General features: G+C 52.9%; 9 protein-coding genes across 9 annotated transcripts; 6 read left to right on the top strand and 3 right to left on the bottom strand.

Annotated features, from left to right (window-relative positions):
• Positions 1-2,935: 2,935 nt before the first annotated feature.
• A1O5_11983 (uncharacterized protein) lies at positions 2,936-3,921 on the top strand (the record flags this gene model as incomplete). The annotated part of the gene is made up of 3 exons (XM_007752552.1): positions 2,936-3,025; positions 3,102-3,701; positions 3,757-3,921. 3 exons carry the CDS (start codon positions 2,936-2,938, stop codon positions 3,919-3,921), a joined length of 855 nt encoding a protein of 284 aa, XP_007750742.1.
• A 740-nt stretch (positions 3,922-4,661) lies between these two features.
• On the top strand, positions 4,662-5,228 carry A1O5_11982 (uncharacterized protein; the record flags this gene model as incomplete). Its single annotated transcript, XM_007752551.1, has 1 exon — positions 4,662-5,228. One exon carries the CDS (start codon positions 4,662-4,664, stop codon positions 5,226-5,228), a length of 567 nt encoding a protein of 188 aa, XP_007750741.1.
• Positions 5,229-6,142: 914 nt separating this feature from the next.
• A1O5_11981 (uncharacterized protein) lies at positions 6,143-7,016 on the top strand (the record flags this gene model as incomplete). Its single annotated transcript, XM_007752550.1, has 2 exons — positions 6,143-6,813; positions 6,863-7,016. 2 exons carry the CDS (start codon positions 6,143-6,145, stop codon positions 7,014-7,016), a joined length of 825 nt encoding a protein of 274 aa, XP_007750740.1.
• Positions 7,017-8,288: 1,272 nt separating this feature from the next.
• On the top strand, positions 8,289-8,552 carry A1O5_11980 (uncharacterized protein; the record flags this gene model as incomplete). The annotated part of the gene is made up of 1 exon (XM_007752549.1): positions 8,289-8,552. The coding sequence occupies one exon, from the start codon at positions 8,289-8,291 to the stop codon at positions 8,550-8,552; it is 264 nt and encodes an 87-aa protein (XP_007750739.1).
• A 1,677-nt stretch (positions 8,553-10,229) lies between these two features.
• A1O5_11979 (oxidoreductase) lies at positions 10,230-12,150 on the bottom strand (the record flags this gene model as incomplete). Its single annotated transcript, XM_007752548.1, has 4 exons — positions 10,230-11,382; positions 11,474-11,493; positions 11,543-11,878; positions 11,935-12,150. The coding sequence occupies 4 exons, from the start codon at positions 12,148-12,150 to the stop codon at positions 10,230-10,232; spliced, it is 1,725 nt and encodes a 574-aa protein (XP_007750738.1).
• A 1,727-nt stretch (positions 12,151-13,877) lies between these two features.
• A1O5_11978 (uncharacterized protein) lies at positions 13,878-14,680 on the bottom strand (the record flags this gene model as incomplete). The annotated part of the gene is made up of 2 exons (XM_007752547.1): positions 13,878-14,521; positions 14,590-14,680. The coding sequence occupies 2 exons, from the start codon at positions 14,678-14,680 to the stop codon at positions 13,878-13,880; spliced, it is 735 nt and encodes a 244-aa protein (XP_007750737.1).
• Positions 14,681-15,200: 520 nt separating this feature from the next.
• Positions 15,201-15,683, bottom strand: A1O5_11977 (uncharacterized protein; the record flags this gene model as incomplete). The annotated part of the gene is made up of 1 exon (XM_007752546.1): positions 15,201-15,683. The coding sequence occupies one exon, from the start codon at positions 15,681-15,683 to the stop codon at positions 15,201-15,203; it is 483 nt and encodes a 160-aa protein (XP_007750736.1).
• A 347-nt stretch (positions 15,684-16,030) lies between these two features.
• Positions 16,031-17,229, top strand: A1O5_11976 (uncharacterized protein; the record flags this gene model as incomplete). The annotated part of the gene is made up of 2 exons (XM_007752545.1): positions 16,031-16,150; positions 16,204-17,229. 2 exons carry the CDS (start codon positions 16,031-16,033, stop codon positions 17,227-17,229), a joined length of 1,146 nt encoding a protein of 381 aa, XP_007750735.1.
• Positions 17,230-17,514: 285 nt separating this feature from the next.
• A1O5_11975 (CMGC/CDK protein kinase) lies at positions 17,515-19,029 on the top strand (the record flags this gene model as incomplete). The annotated part of the gene is made up of 2 exons (XM_007752544.1): positions 17,515-18,056; positions 18,168-19,029. 2 exons carry the CDS (start codon positions 17,515-17,517, stop codon positions 19,027-19,029), a joined length of 1,404 nt encoding a protein of 467 aa, XP_007750734.1.
• Positions 19,030-19,099: the final 70 nt, after the last annotated feature.

The raw sequence follows: 19,099 nt of genomic DNA, 5'->3' as shown, positions 1-19,099 counted from the left end.
GGTGGTCTTGGGTGGTTTAGGGAGGGCACTAGGGGCGTCTTGGGGGTGAGACTGGATGACCACGGTGAGCCAGAGCCCAAATGGTGAAAAATTTCTGGGTATGGTTAGGCACTGATTTGCTTTTCAGACAGGGAGCAACTGAGAGCCCGCCAATGTCCGTTGCCATCTCGTTGGTTTCAAAACAAACCCGGATGGCTCCCTTTTTTCGCCCCGTGGCCATCGTTTGGTGAAGGAGAAAGGAAAGTAGCAACAGCAAACAAAGAAATGCCCTTGACGCACACCCCTAGGTTACAGTGCTGTGCGGGGAGGCGCTCGGGTACCTACCCACCAGGGCTGGATTGTATTGCCATTCTGTCGGAGTCCCTGAAAAGGAGCACAAAACATGCTGATTTGGACTGGCCGTGGGCACTGTGGTCCCCCCCTTGTTCAATGTTTTGTCATGCGCCGGTCGCCAGTAGAGCATGCCCAGGAGCCCGCCAACCGACGAGATTCTAATCTGGGTTCCTGAGCCCGCTCCCAAGCCTTGTAGATCGGCGAGCTGAGCCAGTTGCAAAACGTACGAGTCATTTTTTTGACCGACGGTTGATGCGTCACTCGGACTTAATTGCGCCGTGTACAACATAAGAGCTCGGAGACATGGTTAGCTCGCCCAGACTCTTTGTTTCCGCCGTGATCGTCCTTGTTGCGAAACTCATCCGGTCAGCTCGCGCTCGCAAGATGATCTCTTTGAGCTTAGGCAGAAACCGAGGGAGGGGGCTCCTGAGTCACCGGCAGAAGGACCAAAATTACAGTTTTTGTCAGCGGAGAGCTGGGCAGATTGAGGGTGGAATATCTGGGGGGGATTGCAAATCGATACCGCCCCATAAAATCCCAATCAGATTGGCGACGAATATGTACATGTACTGTACTGGGTACCACTCCTGGCCCTCCAGGGTGTTGCATCTTTCGTGCTTATCGACAGGCTGCAGTGCCAGTGGGTGTGGATGATCAGCGTTTCCTGATGCGTTGACGGTGACACTGTCCCATGGAGCTGAGGCGAAGTAGTATTTGACGGTTGCAAGCCGACGTTTGTGTCCCAGAAGTTCGTTGCCCGATTGACAGACTACCAAATTCGGTATATCGCATCTATGGTCCGGGGTACATAAGAATGGGTTATCCCCCGTTGTTCAGGCCAGCCGCGACGTCCATATTCAAGCATCTACGTCCTTGTTCCAGGTATTCATATTGTCAATCCCAACTGTAGGCAATGCAACTGCCTTGATAACCAATGTGTCCCTTGTCATGACGAACGACTATGTATCGACTCGCAGTAATGACCTAAACAGGTATCTCGCGAGACCAGGTAGACCGTCTTGTGTAGATCTTTAAACTCATGCTCAGTTCGAGGCTTTTCGTATTATGGCCTGAGCATACTCTCTGTGGTCGTACTTGTCACCGTTTTGAGAATAGCTTTGAACCGAGATGCCTCTTGTGACAATCTGCGGCCACCGATCACTCTATGCGGCCCCTCATTCGGGAGTGGTATCGCGTATAGTAGACAGGCGCTAGGGTGAGAGGTTGTCCAGTCTGGTCGATTGCGCACATGTTTACTCTCTTGTCCTCTCTCTCAGTATCCATGTTTGTTGCGGTAAGTCTGAACGAGCTGCAGAAGGACAAGCGCCATGCTCAACGTCACCAACGTCGATAGACTTTGGACAGGTTAAGATGCTCGTCGCCATGGCAGAACAGGGTTGAACCTGACGTAAGCCTCAAACTCTTGCCATCCCCACGAATACCCATGATCGACGCCCCTTGTGTACGAATATCCGAGAAGACGGTATTATTGGCCCCCCTTTCACCAGAGACCGTCCTTTTGCACCTCTCGCGTTGACGAGCATAAGATATGACTGGGCTTAGTCACATTCGCCCCAGCGCATGTGGTATGCAAGCGACTACCGAAATCCAGCAAGGCATACCTATGATCTGAACAAGGTCCTGCTCCATGTATATCGGGGAGAACGACCGCATGCCAGACATTCAGATCGTTCAGACCGACTTCAACCCCCTGGCACTATGGAGATTTGACGTCACCGTACCTCGTACAGTAAACAGCCTTGAAATTCCTGAATCAAGGATGAAATGTGCCAAACAACGAGATAAAGACGAGCGAGCACCTCTCGCACAGAGGGTATACATTGGGAAAATGCATTTTCCTTCACACCTTCACCATTCCGAGGAGTCAAGATCACGGACACGTTGTTGCCGACCCAACAACGGGAACAGAGCGATCAGACGAAATTTCCACGTGGAAATGCAGGTTGTCGAACGGGGAGCACGGCACTGTAGGGCTCCCTTCTCCTGCCAAAATCCTGGGTATACTTGATTCCGGGAAACCTGGCTCACCTCGTTCGTCGACAGGGGTAAGTCTGTAGGGCACCCCGATTCGTGGAGACCATCACGACGTGCTGGCCAACCAATAGATGGATGGTATTATGACCGTGGTGACATTCTCTCACTGCTTACACAAGTGAAGAGAGGATGTGACAGACGTATGTGAGCTCCCACCAGGTCAGTTTGAGGCGGTAGCAATAGTACGTGCACTCTACTCCATGCTGTGGAAAAAGGAAACACACAAAAAAAAAAAAAAAAACAAGCAACAGAGTAGGGGAGAAGGGGAAATAGCCCGACGGCTCCACGCTGAAATGGCAACACCAAAAACACGCTAGCTCCTCTTGACCTAGCCCAGATTGGCACTCTTGGCCTCATCACATGACTCACCTTCACTCTGTAGGGTCTGGAATCCATGCTGCGGTCACTTGGGCCATCATCTTGACAGTCATATTATCTGTGGCTGAATCGCTTCATCAGCTTGTACCTTTGTTGCTAGACACCGATCGTCCTCTAAATGTAACACTTTCTTCGAAACAGTCACTGCGTACCTGGAACGCTCACAGGGATGTTGCAACCAGACTCGTCAGGGCCGGTGGACCCGGAGGACCGCAAAATCATCGAACAACTTGCGAAATTGCAAGACATGTACACCCAAGTCAGTGCATTTACCTTTCCTTTGGCATTTCCCCTTGGCCAATGAGACCTCAAAATCAATGCTGACCTCCTTGGAGATTGGTGACCTTCGGTCTTTACTGCCCGAGAAGCTGATCAATCCAGCCCGTGTCGCTCTGGATAACCCTGGTGACTACGAGCCTGAAAGGCTCGCCGCCTATTTGCAGACTGCAGCACTGGCTGGCAGTCGGGACCTCGAGAGATTCAAGAAAGACTGGCATAGTGACGACGTGCGCGAGCTCTGGCAGACGGTCAATGCCAATGACTCGCCCCAGGGTGGAGACGCGTGGGCATTCGACTATGCCAGTCTTCTCCGGGACGCTGCCGCAAATGAGGAGACATCCATTTCTACTCACAAAGAGGCTATCCATGACTTTCAACCCCAATCTGATGCCGAAATTGCGAAGACTGTGGACGACTTTCGCGCAAGGCACCCGGAGTTGAAGATAGACGTGTCCGAGGAAGCATCCCTCTTGCCAATCGACATCGGTGTCTCCCGTTTTGACTTTCGAGTTGAGAAGAAACAGTCTTCAGGCGTTACAACATACGACGTCATTGACAAGTCTGGCGCAGCAGCATCTGGTGTATACGACATGGGCGCTGACGTTCTTCAAAGCATTCGAGAGTCGAAAGAGAGAGACCGGCTCGAAACCCTCCTTGTATGCATTCCATCACGTCACCGCTCCATCTGAGCATGCTAACGATCCTCTCTAGGAGATGATTTATTCGTACCACGACATAACGGCGAGACCCTGCGATAAGTGCGGGAAACTTTTCGACACCAAAAAGCTGAAACTGCCCGTGATTCGACAGGTGAACCCCTTGACACAGGGAGAGCAGCACCCTCAGTTTTTGGCGCTCCATCGGGTTTGCGTGTGACTCTTTCTAGCCGTGGATACACGGGTTGGCTCTTCGCGGCCCATCACCTCGTCTCTTGGTCGTCAAGGGCTCAAAGGTGTCTTGACAGCCGCTCTGCTCGTGACGTACAACCACTATCAGTCTTGCTGGGAATAAGCCCTTTCCCGCGTTAAAGGAATGTCTTCTTGCTGCGCTCAATTACAGCACGGCACACTTCTGATCCTTTGTTGCGCATGGCCTCAGTCTTTTGCTGAGAAGTCATGCCATTCGAGGAGAAGTACGATGCAACATAGTCGTGGTGTGAGCGCCATACTCCTGCGAGGGCAGTGTCTCAATCGCAGTCTGACTACTAGGTGTGAAAGGAATTCTTGGATTGAATCAAAAATCCATCGTTCGACCGGTCTGTGTTGAACCTGCGAACTCTTGTCCGTAGATCACCCTGTGGGGACTTTCTTTCCATGAAGCGTCCTCTCCGCGCGGATGCTTCAGCCAGTGACTCGTGCTAGTGAATGGCCTCGATCCTGCCGCGCAATGAAATACTACTCCCAATATCCTCCCTCAGCTCTACTTCAACTACTACGGAGACGGTCTATTAAACACGAATGCAGCACGCTACTCGCACAGTGCTGTCGCCCCATCTTGTTAACGAAGAGATGACGACCCCCAGCTTCCTAACTGGCCCTTGGTGACTTCCACAAGGCGACGGCGCCAATGTCCAAACCCTCCCACGGGCACACCTGTTCCGAGTTCGAAGAGGACCAATGTCTGAAGATGAGCTGCCGCTGGGACGAGCAAACCGCTCAGAAGATAACCATCTCTCGACATGGAAAATGGACAGAATACATGTTGGGCCATCAAGCAGCACTACAGACGGGCAGCAACAGTCTCGGAACCATCTGACAGCGAGCTTCAGCAACCTCAAAATCGCAAGTCTCCCAAGTGAAATGCCAGCTGCAATCTGGCCGACAGGCGACAGTTCCAGACAAACACAGCCGCAGAGAAAACGAACCGTCGATGGAGCCATCAAGGACCAGCGCATTTTACCCACGTTTAATTTGAGGGAGAATGAACCTGCACAGCGCGACAGCTACGGCCAAACCCCCAACATGAAGTTCAAGATGGATTTGGACATTCTGAGGCGCCGGATTGCTGCAATTGAAGCGCAAGAGCAAGGGAGCATCCAGGATAAGTCGGTTACGAAACGAGCGAAAGGACGGAAACAGCTAGCGGGATTGCGGCAACAGCAGCAAAAGACGAGGATGAAAGGCAGACAAGATCCAGAGACAGAAAACAGTCTGATGGACTGGAAGGAGGCGGTCATTCGATGAAGCTACCTGATTCAGACTGAGCGGGAGAAAAGTAGCCGCAATCTGACAAGGGAGTTCCCCCCCCCCCCCCCACAGCTACGGCTACAGCATATCCCCTACTTGTTAGGTCACCCGTTCCCTTGAAAGCAGGTGACACACGCTCACGACTCTCATCTGTACTTGTTATGGCCCTTGCTGGGATTGTTCGCTCCATCGCAATCGGCAGGAACTCCAGCGCTGCGGTGGTCGGGATATGGGCATGTTGTTCGGAGTCAGACGGTGGTGTGCTTAGTAGCAGCTCATGTCGGAAGATCCCCCAATATTGTCCTTGTACTGTGCTGCGTTGGTCTCTCATGGCAGAAGGCAGATGGTGTGGAGAGGTGACTGAAATACATACAGTACTGGGTAACGTGATATCAGATACTGGGTATGAGGCTCGCGGCTCGCGAGTCGCGACCCAAGTGGACGAGGAGCTGGCAAGCTGGATGTGGGGGCGCACCAAAATAAGAACAGCGCCCTAACCAGACACGGTCAAGATCCCCCGGCGGAAAGTGGCTCAGTTAGGCTTTGACAGTGCCGATTGCTGGGCTTTGTCGGGCTTCGCTGGGGGTCGAGTGTGGCAGCTAGGCCTTATTGGTGTCTCTGTTTTGCGGTTCCCCGGCTTCCGTCGCCCAGGGTGAGACTGAGACAACCCTCGCCGTCTCTTTTTTCATCGCCCTGCGCTCCTTTCTGCACTCCCAGAACCACTCCGTCGTCTGTTTCTGACCCGACTCTCGCTATAATTGTCAGTCCTTCTATTCAGTCGCTACTACTGTATTGTCTATGCTGTTCCTGAAACCAGTGGCAACGAAGACTTTGCCCAGAAAACCATCCTCCTTGCTCGATTGATTCGATCCCTACGACGCCCTACGAATCCGCTGCCCTCATCGTCCGAAATGAAGGGCCCCGGCCTCTTTTCGATCCTCTCCTCCCTCGTCCTCTTCTTTGCAGCTTGTTCCTCGGCCTGGCCGTGGCCCGATTTTCTTGACAACAAGGTCGATGCTCTGATTGTCCCTCGACAGAACCAGAACGGAAATGGCAATAATGCCTCCTCAACCGGAAGCAACCCCTCAAGCACATCTGCCAGTCAATCTGCATCTTCAACGGGCTCAACGATAACTGCGTCGGCATCTGTGTCAGGCTCAGGGTCTCTAAACTCGACTACAACAAAAAGCACAAAAACAACTCTAATTGACCCTCGCCTCCCTCCCGGCGGTATCTCGCTCATCACCCCCGCTGCAATCGATGGTCCTCAATACTACAAGGTCGGGGACTTTGTCACGTTCGCTTGGAACTATACTTCTCTGTCGGTAACCCCATCCGCCATCGACGTATTGGCCTCCTGCGCCTTGAATCAAGCCACCTATACAATCTCTTCCAACATGTCAGTGCAGGAAACCGGTGCTATTACCTGGGACACTGGCGAGATGTATGCAACGGCCACCAACCCCTTTCCAGTCGCCAGTTACACCTTGATTATTCACGATTCGTCCCAAGATATCACCGATGTCCCCAGCGCTGGGTTTTTGGCTGCTTTTGAGCAGTATGTTTTTGGGATGTACACACCGTAAGTCTGGCTCTCCTGCATTAGAGCGTTGAATGCTAAGATGGTCCAGGCAAGCGTATACTCCGCTGAACGAGTTCAAATGCGCAACCTGCAATGGCGCATTCTCCATCCACGAAAAACAAGCATTAGGCGTGATACTCACAACATCAGCAATTACCATCTTGTCCTTCACATGGTTCGCTAGGGGATTTGGCGTGTTTTGATAAAAGAGCTCACTATGACCAATATGACGGACATTTTTGCCATATATATATTTATAGTATCTAACGACCAATAATTGGATGACAAAAACTTTTCTAACGAAACAAGACATTCAAGTATAGCGGCATATCGAGCGGAATCTTCAGCAGGTTGCAAATAATGGTGAACTACAACGGAAGGCTATTGAGGAATCATCGGCAACCAACATGACCGGGGAAACGGAGAACGGCATCCGGGGTGTCCAACGATTTGGAAATGCAGAAAGAACAACATGAACTCTCAGGCTAATGAAGAGACTTCCACAAGCGGAAAAAGATTGTTAGTTTCTTCGATTCTAATCTTGCCGGTTGGGAAATGTTTACTCTTATCAATTGACGTCGAGGGACCTGAACCAGAACCCCTGGCTCTCGAATAACCCAGAACCCAGGCGAAGATGTGGACAACCACCAAATGTCATGGCAGACGATCCCCAGACCGGAACCGCTCGACGTTATACTGTTGATATCTCTGATATTGTGATTGGTGAATCCATCCTGCGATTTGTCAAGGTGGAAGCCTTCCGGACGCAGTCGCTCATCTGTCTGGACCTCCGGAACCATTTGCTCGTCAATCCGCTGGCAGAGAGCCTCAAGGGTAACGGTGAGGAATAAAAGAGCGGAAGTTGATCTTTTGCATCCGATCTGGAGATCTCGAGAATGACTGGTTGCGCTTTTATTCTGTCCACAGTTTTTGTCAAGCATATCCGTTCCTTTCTTCATCTGTCTGTAGTCTGGAGCTGCCTACAACTGACATTTCACGAGCCAACTCCTTTCCCGACTTCCTCCTCACATACGGTGAGAACGCACAACAACATCTCCACCTCTGTCAATCACGATTTATGATTCTAGGATATCGAGGAAGTACAAAAGCCTCCATGTTGTGCTCCCCCTTGCTTCAACAATAATTATCACATTCTTTCGCTCTCTGTTCTTTATTCCATCCTCGCGGATTGCGATCAGGGTACGACAGATTTTTGTGAGCCTCCTAAATAATTCTTTGACACCACAGGAAACTTTGCCATCAGTTTTCGCCTATCTAGGATTGCTTCGCTTAGCAGAGACTGCCTCCTTGCCAGCATACGACGACTTTGCCCACCGCAACCCAAAATACGTTTACCTGTCCCCCTCAGTGCTGAACGCAGTGCAACAACCTAACCTTCCTGGGTACTTCGAGCAGCATTAAAGTTCAACTTCGGGACAATCATCCCAAATTACTTGACTTTGCATTCCATGAAGATGCCTTCTCCAACCTCTTCGTCCCACAAGGGTACAAAAGCAACAGCCTCATCCCCCAACAAGCAGACATCTCGACCACCACCTCAACCAGCAAAGCGACCTGCAAACTGGGTTGCCAAGCATGACGCCTTCATTCGCGAACAGGCTCATAACGGTGAAGACGCAGAGAGTATCCGCATCCTGTTCGAGGTCGAATACCCTGGTGTCATTGTGAGCAAGGCGTGGGTTTTGGAGAGGATGAAGGCGACCGTCGTGGGCAGGTAGGCTCGTGATTGGAGAAGCGGCTCAGCCGACTGGGCGAACTAGGGATTGTTGGAAAGGGGGGAGTAGAGGCCAGGTTTTGGTTCAAGGAAAGAAACGCATGTCCTGTGGGGTGTGACATCCAAATGATATTGGGATGCCTCGGGGGGGTAGACAGGAAACGAGCCAGCGGTGTTGGAAATTCCAGTTTGACCATCGAGGGATTCGGAACGAGTGCATGGAACAGTGAAGGGCTACAACCGGTGATGTTACAGTCCGCATTTCTCCAAAATCCATCCAAGTCTCACCTGAAGGACGCAGAACGGTATGGCTGAACGATTGCATTATGTAGGTAACTCGGTAGTGTGGCACGCAACGGCGTTGAAAAAGGAGTCGATGATATTGATAAATTGATATTGCCAAGATCCGCCGAGGGGGGGGGGGTTGGGAGAACAGCGTCACGTTGCCGTATGCTCCACCCTACGAGCTGGGTAAGGATTACCATGGAGTTGGGTGACGAAAGCTGGTCCAAGACCGCGTGGACAATCCACAACTCGGACTAAAATGGCTATCGAAGCACTTGAAATACCACCTCGGGGGTTTCCCGGTGAGAACGGTCAATGTGTGAAAGGGAGGAAATAAGTTGACCAGCGGCGACAAGTGGCTCGGACACGATCAGCAATCGATAGAGCGAATGCTGTCCCGATTGAAGGAGCGCACCGCCACCCTGGTCGTGGTCAACTCGGCGCACAAGTCGATGAGAAGCCACAATGTGCTCGTGTTCGAAGAGTCCCCGGACTCCGACTACCGCACCACGCAGAACAACGGAGCTGGGACCGAGAGGGAGCGTAAGTAGGAGCTCGAGCAGCGATGCGTGACAGGGCTTCAGCTATTGCGCTCGGCCAGGAGACGAGCCAGGCGAAGCAGCCAGCGACGTGTCTAAGCCCTCCACAAAGGATATAGGATCGAGCATTCGAGCATCGAGCATCTGCGAGAGAAATTCCACTTGGAGGACAAGTCCATAGTCTATCCTTGATCCCGTATCCTCCGTCCATACTCCCCCTGAGCTTGGGCGAAATAAACGGGACAAGTATATACGTACATACACATACACAAGTAGATAAACCCCGGTAGGATACTCCGTACCTCGTCCACGTAGGGCGAACCGAAACCCCATTCACTCTTAAATGGATTAAACGTAGCCTTCGGTTATCAGTGCCCATGACGTTGGTTTACCCTTTGAGAGGGAGTGGTGCCTGTCCTTTGTTCATGTATCCTGTTGTGTTGCTGTATCGGATAGACCGGCCATAGCGCCGTTGTCGAACACTCCTCGAGAAGCTCATGGAAGTCACATCAGTCACAAGAATCGAAGAAAAGGATCAAGAGCAATAGCGTAACGATTTCAAGCTACCTATCGGTTGGTGTTCAGCACAGACGTTATTCGTGAGATGTATATGGGAATACCTAGATAATGTGTAAATGTCTGTGTGCAAATAGAGGCATGGAAGTGAAAGTGCCACATTCATAGCACTTGTAGTAAACCCCCCCTGGCGCCCAATCCAAATATTGTTCCCAATTCCGCGAGGGAGATCATCTTATCCAACTCCGACGCTGTAACGACAGGTGTATGATTTCGGTATTTGGTTGTGGGTGGCTTGGTCCTCGCAGCCAGATCCAGATGTGTCATGATTCCTCCCGAGGTCACGAAATCCAGACCTCCATCTTGCCCATTTCATTCCTCTCTTTCCTGGCTTGGTTGCGCACACTCGCCAACAACATCTCCAGATCATCTTGATCACCCATAGTGATCATATCACCGTCATCTTGCATCTTGATCTTCAATTGGTCCTTGATCCCAAACTTCTCACGTATTTTGCTTTCAAGGTCACCAAAGTCGATCACCGCGCCAATCATTAGGTATCTCGTGTCATCATTAAAGTGGCATTTGACTCGAATCTTGCGCATTTCGGGTCGCTTGCTGCTGCGCCCGGACCGGGACTGTGCACGGCGGACGGGCTCGAATCCGGTCATGTCTTCAGCGCTCATTTCCTCCTCGTCTATATATTCGTCTTCTTCATTCAAGTAGAGCTCTTGTTCTGGGCGTCGCTGACGCCTTCGGGGGCTGGAATACATACGATAGACATCATCCACAGTGTCACTGGGATCTTCGTATCGAGATTGGGTTGTTTCTCGGAACAATGGTGCAGGTGCTCTTTGCGAGGCCGAGCGGTCAAGCATCTGCCGTCGAACAGAAGGACCGCGGGGCTCAGACGCGGTCCTTTGGGTGCCATAACGCGATCTTTCCATCTGTGGCCGTTCCACCACAGAAGGTTCCTCTGGCCAGGAATTCTCGCGTTGTGGAGGGGGCATCCTGCCTATGCTGGGTGGTTGGTTCGCGCTGGTGTCGAAGGTTGCGGCCCGACTCATCATACCGGGTCTGGGAGGATCCATGTCCGGTCTGGAGTACATGTTCCGTGGTTGACGCATAGAACTGCTCCGAAGAGGCAACGTCGAAGAACCGTTGCCACTGAGTCTGGGCTTCTCGTTCTCCGGTGGCGGTGTTGGCGGGAACACGGTTCGGTTCATAACAGGAGGGGCGCTCTGGTCTCGAACCACTCTACTGGACAGATTGCGCTGGACCAGGTTTGTTGCCGCATAGCTGATATTTTCCGGAGGACGGTCATCCTTGGCTGACATCTCAGCCGCTACCGCCTGTTTTCTCTCCACACCCTGGAATCCGGTACCGGTGTTCTCACTATTCGATGTGGCTATCAGTCGAGCCTTGCCCAGGTAGTCTTTTGCTTTGAGGTTCTTGACTTTGGCTTCGTTTGGTCTATAAACACATCCGACAGGTCTATAAGCGCCAAAAGTTAGTCCATCGATCTCTAAACCATATAAGAGGCATGATTTGTCTCAGATGCTGTTCATTGGAATAAGAGACTCACATGCTGAACACCACATAGCCCTGAATCACGTCAGCAACACAACTCTATTGCATGAGGCCTAATGCTCACCTGTGCCATATCCTTTATAGCATCGTCAATTACATCGTGGTCAGAAGTCATCTTTTCCTTCTGAGCGAAATTGAAATCTTGCAGACCGGCCTGCTCTTGCTGGAGGTACATGTAGCACAGGCCACGGTTGAAGAGAACTTCACAAGAGTAAAGCTTGAACTTCAGGCCCAGCTGCTCGTAGTCGATATATGTATTGCCTCTCAAGTAGAGCAGGGTGTCATTGAAATTTGCCAGTGCTTCTTCGAAATCCCCGACCAGGAAGTTTGAGACGCCTTGTTGGAAGTAGGCCACGGCGAGGTACTGGTCGAGCTTGATTGCGCGCTGGTAACATTCCACCTAGGCCTTGTATCAGTGCTGGTTTGGTCCTGCTCGTCTGTTTACACCCAACGCACCGCTCTTTCATGTTCGCCAATGGTGGCATGGATGACTCCGCAGTTGAACAGGATCTTGGAGGTATCTGCAATTGCGTCGAAAATCCGCAATGCTTCCTCGAACTCTTGATTGTCATAGTGGCCAAGCGCTTCGACCCAAGTCTCTATTTCCTGCAGCGGTGTCAGGTACAGGGAAGGAGGAGTTGAAGGGGTTTCACGTACCTGCTTGAGCGACATGGCGCCGGGAAGAGGGTCGTCGCAGTCAGAATCGTCGTCAAGAAGGTGGTGACAGTGAGGTGCAGGTAGATGACGGAGGCAATGTGTTTACAGAAGGAGCGAGATCTGCAACAGAAACGGCGGTGCCTGAGACGATATTGAAATGGTGTGTGCCGGCGGTCACAGAGTCTGCTGGGGTGGTGGGAAGCGATGGCAACCACAGGCTGGTACTGGAGCTTGCACCGAGGCAGCGAGGGCCGGCCCTGCCGCTAGGTCCTGGAAATGGGCGTTCGAGGGCCAGGGGTTAAGCGCCCGGGGTGGGTTGCTGGGTTGCTTGGGGGGCGGGTGGGATTTTCTCGGCGCCAATGCCGTCACTGACTGAGGTGCCAATGAAAGAGGCCGTCAACTTGACAATGTGGTGAATTGTAGATTAGCGGAATGCCACCGATAGATTGCAAATAGTCTGGAGACAAAGTAGATGGGTCGGAAGATACGGAGTGCAAAAAGAGCGTGTAGGTGTACGTATCCCAAAAGCGCAGCTTGGGAGAAAGGAAAGCAGCAATGCCAGTTGCTGGGTGAACGGCGAAAAGGAGAAGAAAGTTGAATGAAAGGACGGAGTTTCTGCGACAGCAAGACTTGAACTTCTTGAATGATGGTGAAAGAAGGGGAGCAGGAAAGTGGCGCCAGTGGGGAGGGAGGCTTCAGGGCTTGAGGGCTTCACGCGAGAACAAGGGTGAAAGAAGAGCATGGAAGCAAGGGGGGAATGGGATAGGCACTGAAATGGAGATCGGGGGGCGTATAGGAAAGGGATGCGAGGCAAAGGGAGGAGGCTGGAAGGACGGAGAGAGCCCTGCAGGGGGGGGGGGTTTGCAGGTCAGGTCACTCAGCACCCAACACATCCCACAAGAAATAATGATAGGCAGGTAGAGGCACCTATTACCCACCTACCATGCCTACTGAGTACTTACCTAGGTAGGGACTGTTTGGAGGCAGCACTATTACCCACTACTACAGTAAGCACCACCATGACCAACATTATCATTATCACATCGTAACCCTTCTTCGCCTCCTCCGTTCTGCGCACCGCGTACGACTAACGATCAACTATCACCAACTACCGACTTGTCCTTCTCTCTTGGTCCTTCGCCCTCGCTCCTCACTCGTCCAAAATGTGATGGGGAAAAGATCTATCTCTATCTGATCCTTCCATCAAGTGGCCTGAGTCCATCACCTGACTGAACCTCTTCCTCTTTCCCTTGTCTCTATCCTCGATCATCTCCCGCCCATATGCCATGCCTGTCGCTATCCTCGTTTCGTTTCAACCATGTCCAACCCGTCTAGTGGAGCCAGGTCCGCTCGCTCTGCGTGTCGTTTCAGAATCACGTCTGGCGACCAACCATCGTCGACGCCGCAGTCAGCAAGCTTTGTCCAAACCCCTCTGACCCAAGCAACCGGGTTGCCCATTTCCAATGCTCTATGCTCCATGCAGGGGGTATGCTCCAACACTGCATCATCGTGCAGCCAGCTTTCTGTTCCAAAACGAAGACAAACTCGGAACGCGAATCTGATTCTAATCAAGTCCCCATCTTTCGGGGGCGGGTTCAGCACAAGATGGATTGCATTGCATTGCATTGCATTGCAGAGTCGGATTGTTGAAAACTTTTTTCAATTTTCAACATACTGTTGTGCCACGATGGGACACGACCAACGTCGATGTACCAGTAGGCTCCAGTACAACCAATTGCAGCTCATAGCATCCCCTTTTCGACCTGCTCCTTGCGCTCCTCCCATACTGTCTTCCCCGAACAGCTACACACGGTCTTATCATTGTCCCACACTCCGGCACTGCGAGCAATGACCCCGACTAGGATATCTGGATCTTCGGTCTGAAACGCTCCCTCTGGTGGTTGTTTCGACACCACCATGCTGCGACCGATAATCTCCCATGTTGACACCGGGCGATCCAGGAATGCGCTGCCTCGGCCATCCTGCTTCACCTCCACCGTCCCAAACATGCCGCGAGGCTGCCTGAAGCCCGCTAGTTCCTTGACAGCTTCCCAGATGCCACCTGTCGAGGCTGCCCCACGTGATATATCACCTGTCTCCCTTATCGTGGCATGATATGTTCCCGGCGACACCCCGCGTAATGTCAGGTCAACCAGGGTGTGACTGTCCGAGACTTGGACCATCCGTGCGAGGCCACGGACCGGATCTGACACGCCTTCTGCATGAGTTTCCAAGATGCACACACCGGCAGAGTTGGACTTCCCGCTGCCCCGTAAGATGGCATCCCGTCCCGTAGATTCAATGGCTGACACGATTGATGAAGGAGGGGCCGTTCCTTCAATGTAAAAAAGTTGGTCTTTAAGATTGGCTTGGATCTCGGTGATGCCTGAAAAACACACCGCGGACGTCAGTTCTGGCACCGCGAGCCTCGACGTCATGGTTTCTACCAAGTACCTTGTACTTTCTCCAAGGCGCCAGTCACATCCTGGACGCAGGAATCGCAGTGCAGAGGCACCGCAAAAGTTGTCTGTGCCGTGGTCAGCATATATGGGAAAGAGTCGGCAGGAGACGTGTGTTGTGGGCAATTCTCACCTGAAATGGCTGGATTTCCAGACTTCCCATTTTTGAACTCGTGGTGAAGGATTCAATGAGGGTCAAAGGTCAGACAAGCGGTTTGTTGTCGAATGGTCCTCAAGAATGCGGTTCAACGTGTCTAGCAGTTAATAATGCGCTGTGAAGATGCTTGGTAATAGTCAAATATTGCAAAAGTATGATATTGCGATAATACGTCGTATGCCCCGCAAAGATCCGCCACAGGCATTTTCTGCAAAGTGACGTTCGACCGACTTCGGAACCACAGCTGTGGATGTCAATGGCCCTATGGCGCCTTCCAGTTTCTCCGCCAGCCAAGACAGTCAGATAGTTTAATACAATCATAATATACATGAGACTTTTTTTTTGGCTGGTGAGTAGAGTTGTCTTGTCGAACATACTGATTGACACAGAAGTCAATCAGTTCCACCTTGGTCCCCCAATGTCTGAGTCTGCCTTAGTCTTTCTGCTTGTCACATCAAAAAACAAGAGAGCCCGAGGGCCAAAGTGGGCAGCGTCATGACCAGATGTCCCAATCCCGCCTTCTTGCCAACCTCGCGTGCTTTCTCGGAGGTGCCATCTCCTTGGGCGAACCACTGGGTGACGAGACCATCCCCTCCCCCAATAATGCTGCCCGTCAAGAAGATGATGCCCAGGCATCTTTTGGCTGTCAGGGCGGCCACCGGCGACGACTGGCACAACGGGGAGAAGCGCCAGAAGGCGGTGATGCCCACAATGGACATTCCACCAGCCAGGTTACGGAGGCCGCGGGTATAGGTCTGTGCTTGTTGCCAGGTCCGAAGTTCTGGGGACGTGTTCACCGAAGACGGGACGAGGATGCCAAACATGGTCTCAGCATCGACTGGGGCCCGGAAGCTGTAGAACCCAGTTGCGATGCCCACCGTACCCATCAACCCGGTGAGCGCTGGAAGAGCAGATGCTCGGAGGGAAGCCATGGTGGCATCTGGATTGTTCGATGACATTGCTTCGCGAGGCGGTTCTCTCTATGACAGAGTGGTGATGGCGAGCGATGCGCGGACAATCACTGACGCAAGTGTGTCAACAACTCGGTCCAAAATCATCAAGAAGAAGTAGTCGGGCACCTAGTGGCAACTAGTAGTCTTCGATTAGGTTTATAAATGTCTTCTTGAGGTTGGTGTCTGTCAGTCCCTTGATGCTCGTCAGGATCGTGGCCACATGATGTGATTGGGCAGCAACTACGGGCGGGTCCTGCACCTGGCTCGTCGGCTTGATCAACCGCGACCGTGTTGTTCACACTATCCGTAAGACCAGAATCTGGGAAATGGGGACCCGTCATGATCTTACCAAATGGGCTGTTTGCAATGGCATCAAGGTCAATGGCGTTGCGGCGCACAGGTTCCCTGGTAAAGGAATGGGTATCGTCGCCGAAAGGAGGCTTAAGGTAGGTCAAACAGATGCGTCGGCCGCTTGGAGCCTATCCTGACGGACACCAAGGCTGGAGAAGTAATACTGGACATCCCCATGTCTGTGATTCGGACAGCAGAGACGGTGCCTCAGACCGTCACCGAGGCCCTTCAAGGATGCAGTATCAACGGCCTCCTGGCTGCGGAATTGGCCACGGACGCGTCCGAGAGTCATGCCCTCTGGAGAGCGACGCTGCCATCGATGGAGGAATTGGACCAGTCAATGCCGCTTTTCTGGCCACCGGAACTCCAAGAGCTCCTCCCACAGCCAGCATTGGCGCTTCTGAGAAAGCAGCAAGGAAAGGTCTCGCGCGACTGGAATGTCGTTTCCGCAGCCTTTCCACAGCTATCGGACGACGCTTACCGCCACTATTGGCTTCTGGCGAGCACCAGGACTTTCTACTACACGCCCCCGGACATGAAGCCCGAAGACACGCCCGAAGCCGACGAGTGCCTGGCACTGGTTCCCTTTGGCGACTACTTCAACCACTCCGACGGCGGCTGCAAGGTCTCCTATTCGGCAACGGGATACGAGTTCAAGCTGGACCAAGCTGTCAGGAAGGGCGAGGAGCTGTACATCTCCTACGGCAACCATCCGAACGACTTCTTGTTGGTGGAATATGGCTTCATCCTGGCGGAGAATAAGTGGGATGAGGTATCCTTGGACACCGTCATCTTGCCCCTCTTCTCTGACAAGCAGAGCGAGATGTTGGAAGAGGCGGGCTACCTGGGCAACTACGTGTTGGAGACGCCGTCGATGCAGGACGACGAGGTGGCTTGCTATCGTACACGGGTTGCGCTGAGGTTGCTGTGCATGCCTTTGAAAACGTGGAACGAGGGTGTTATGTATGGGGTGGATGATGACGACGAGTACCAGAGCGCGGTCCATGGACTCCTCCGGCAAGCGCTGAAGGCATATGTAGACATTGTGGACAAGAGCCTCGAGCAAATTGCTCGGCTCGAAGTTGGGCTGGCTTCGCAAAGAGATGTGTTGAGACGGCGCTGGGAACAGATAGGGATATACTTGACGACCGCAATCGATAGATTAGAGCCATGACACACGTACCCGACATCCAAGAGCCAATATTTCAGAAGCAACAGATATCATCCGAGATATCGATACGTGAGGAAGTCCAAGCGCGCCAATATTCTTGTGGTCTGACGCGTTGAATATTATTTATCGCTGGTAGAAATGATCGTCTCATTTTGCGCGGGCGGGAAAAGGTTTCACAGCCTGCACTGCACTTACCAAGGACAGACGACAGCTCACCCGGGCTGCAACAGACTCCCGAATTTGCAACCCTCTGGCGAGTTCATGACTCCTGAGCACTGATATCGCAACATGGTCCCCAAACCATCCAAATGGGCCACTGACGACGCCGACCAAGAAACCGCCGTGGCGCTTGCAGAGCGGAGGAGGGAGAGAGCCGAAAGGAAAAGACTCAAGGAAAAGAAAGCTCGCAGCGCCGCTCTGTCCAGCTCCCAGCTCCCCACTCCTGCCGACGACAATGAGCGACCGAGCAAACGGCCACGAACATCTTTTGAGGAGGAAGAGAATGGATTGTCACCAATACTACAGCCACAAGTGGAAATCGAAGCTGAAGGGGCACATTTGCTGCAATTCCCTGCCGGACAATTCGGCCCATGCGGCCATGTCGATCAATTCGAGCTTCTGAACGACATCGAAGAAGGCTCCTATGGCGTCGTGTCGCGTGCGAAAAGGAAGGACACGGGCGAGATCGTGGCGTTGAAAAGATTGAAGATGGACCGTATAAACCAGGGCTTCCCCGTGACGGGACTGCGAGAGATACAGACACTTATGGCGTGCCGGGACGCGAACGTGGTCAAGCTGCTCGAGGTGGTCATGGGCGACAGTTTAAAGGAGTAAGTCTGAACTACCTACGGGGGCGACCCCGAACTCTTTGTCTCTCCTGAAAAGGCACGGATACCAGACGATGTTAACCATGTGGCCACGGGCATCCCGGCTCATAACAGTGTCTACCTCGTCATGGAGTTCCTGGAACACGACCTCCGCACCCTCCTCGACGACATGGCTGAGCCGTTCCTGCCCTCGGAGACCAAGACGCTCATGCTCCAGATCGTCTCGGGCATCGAGTACCTCCACGCAAACTGGATCCTGCATCGCGACCTGAAGACGTCGAATCTCCTCCTGAACAACCGCGGCGAAGTCAAGCTGGCAGACTTCGGCATGGCTCGATATACGTCCAACCCTGCCCCCCGACTGACTCAGCTGGTGGTCACGCTGTGGTACCGTGCCCCGGAGCTCCTGCTGGGAGCGGAAGAGTACGACTTTGAAGTCGACATATGGAGTCTCGGCTGCGTCTTCGCCGAGCTGCTCACCAAGGAACCCTTATTCCAGGGCAAGAACGAAGTCGACCAGCTCTCCAAGATCTTCACACTGGTGGGCACTCCTACGAGGGAGACGTGGCCTGGCTTCCGCTCCCTCCCCAACTCCAAGGCGCTACACCCTCTCCTGTCCCATCCCCAACGCGCAGCGCACCCGTCCCTCACGGCATCCAAGTTTCCGTACCTCACCGCCTCGGGTCTGCGCCTGCTCTCCGCCCTCCTCGCGCTGAACCCGTCTTCGCGCCCCCCAGCCATGGAGATCCTCAACCACCCTTATTTCACAGAAGATCCCCGCCCCAAGTCGCAGGAGATGTTCCCCACTTTCCCGAGCAAAGCAGGCCAGGAGAAGAGGAGGAGGAGAGACACGCCCCAGGCCCCCGTCAGAGGCGACGCACCGAAGCTAGACGAGAAGGAGGTCGAGGGCATTTTTAGGGGCTGGGACGCCGAGGCCGAGGAGAAGGGCGCCGGGTTCGCTCTCAGGCTGGGATAGAACCATGCCGGGTCTCATTCGGCAGGATAGACTGGATCAGCACAGCATGCCAGCCGATGCATTGCTCCAT

Source organism: Cladophialophora psammophila (genome assembly GCF_000585535.1).
Source record: "Cladophialophora psammophila CBS 110553 chromosome Unknown aczJe-supercont1.30, whole genome shotgun sequence".
Taxonomy (NCBI): domain Eukaryota; kingdom Fungi; phylum Ascomycota; class Eurotiomycetes; order Chaetothyriales; family Herpotrichiellaceae; genus Cladophialophora; species Cladophialophora psammophila.
Note: the sequence above shows the minus strand (reverse complement) of the source record. Positions and strands in the feature narration are given on the sequence as shown.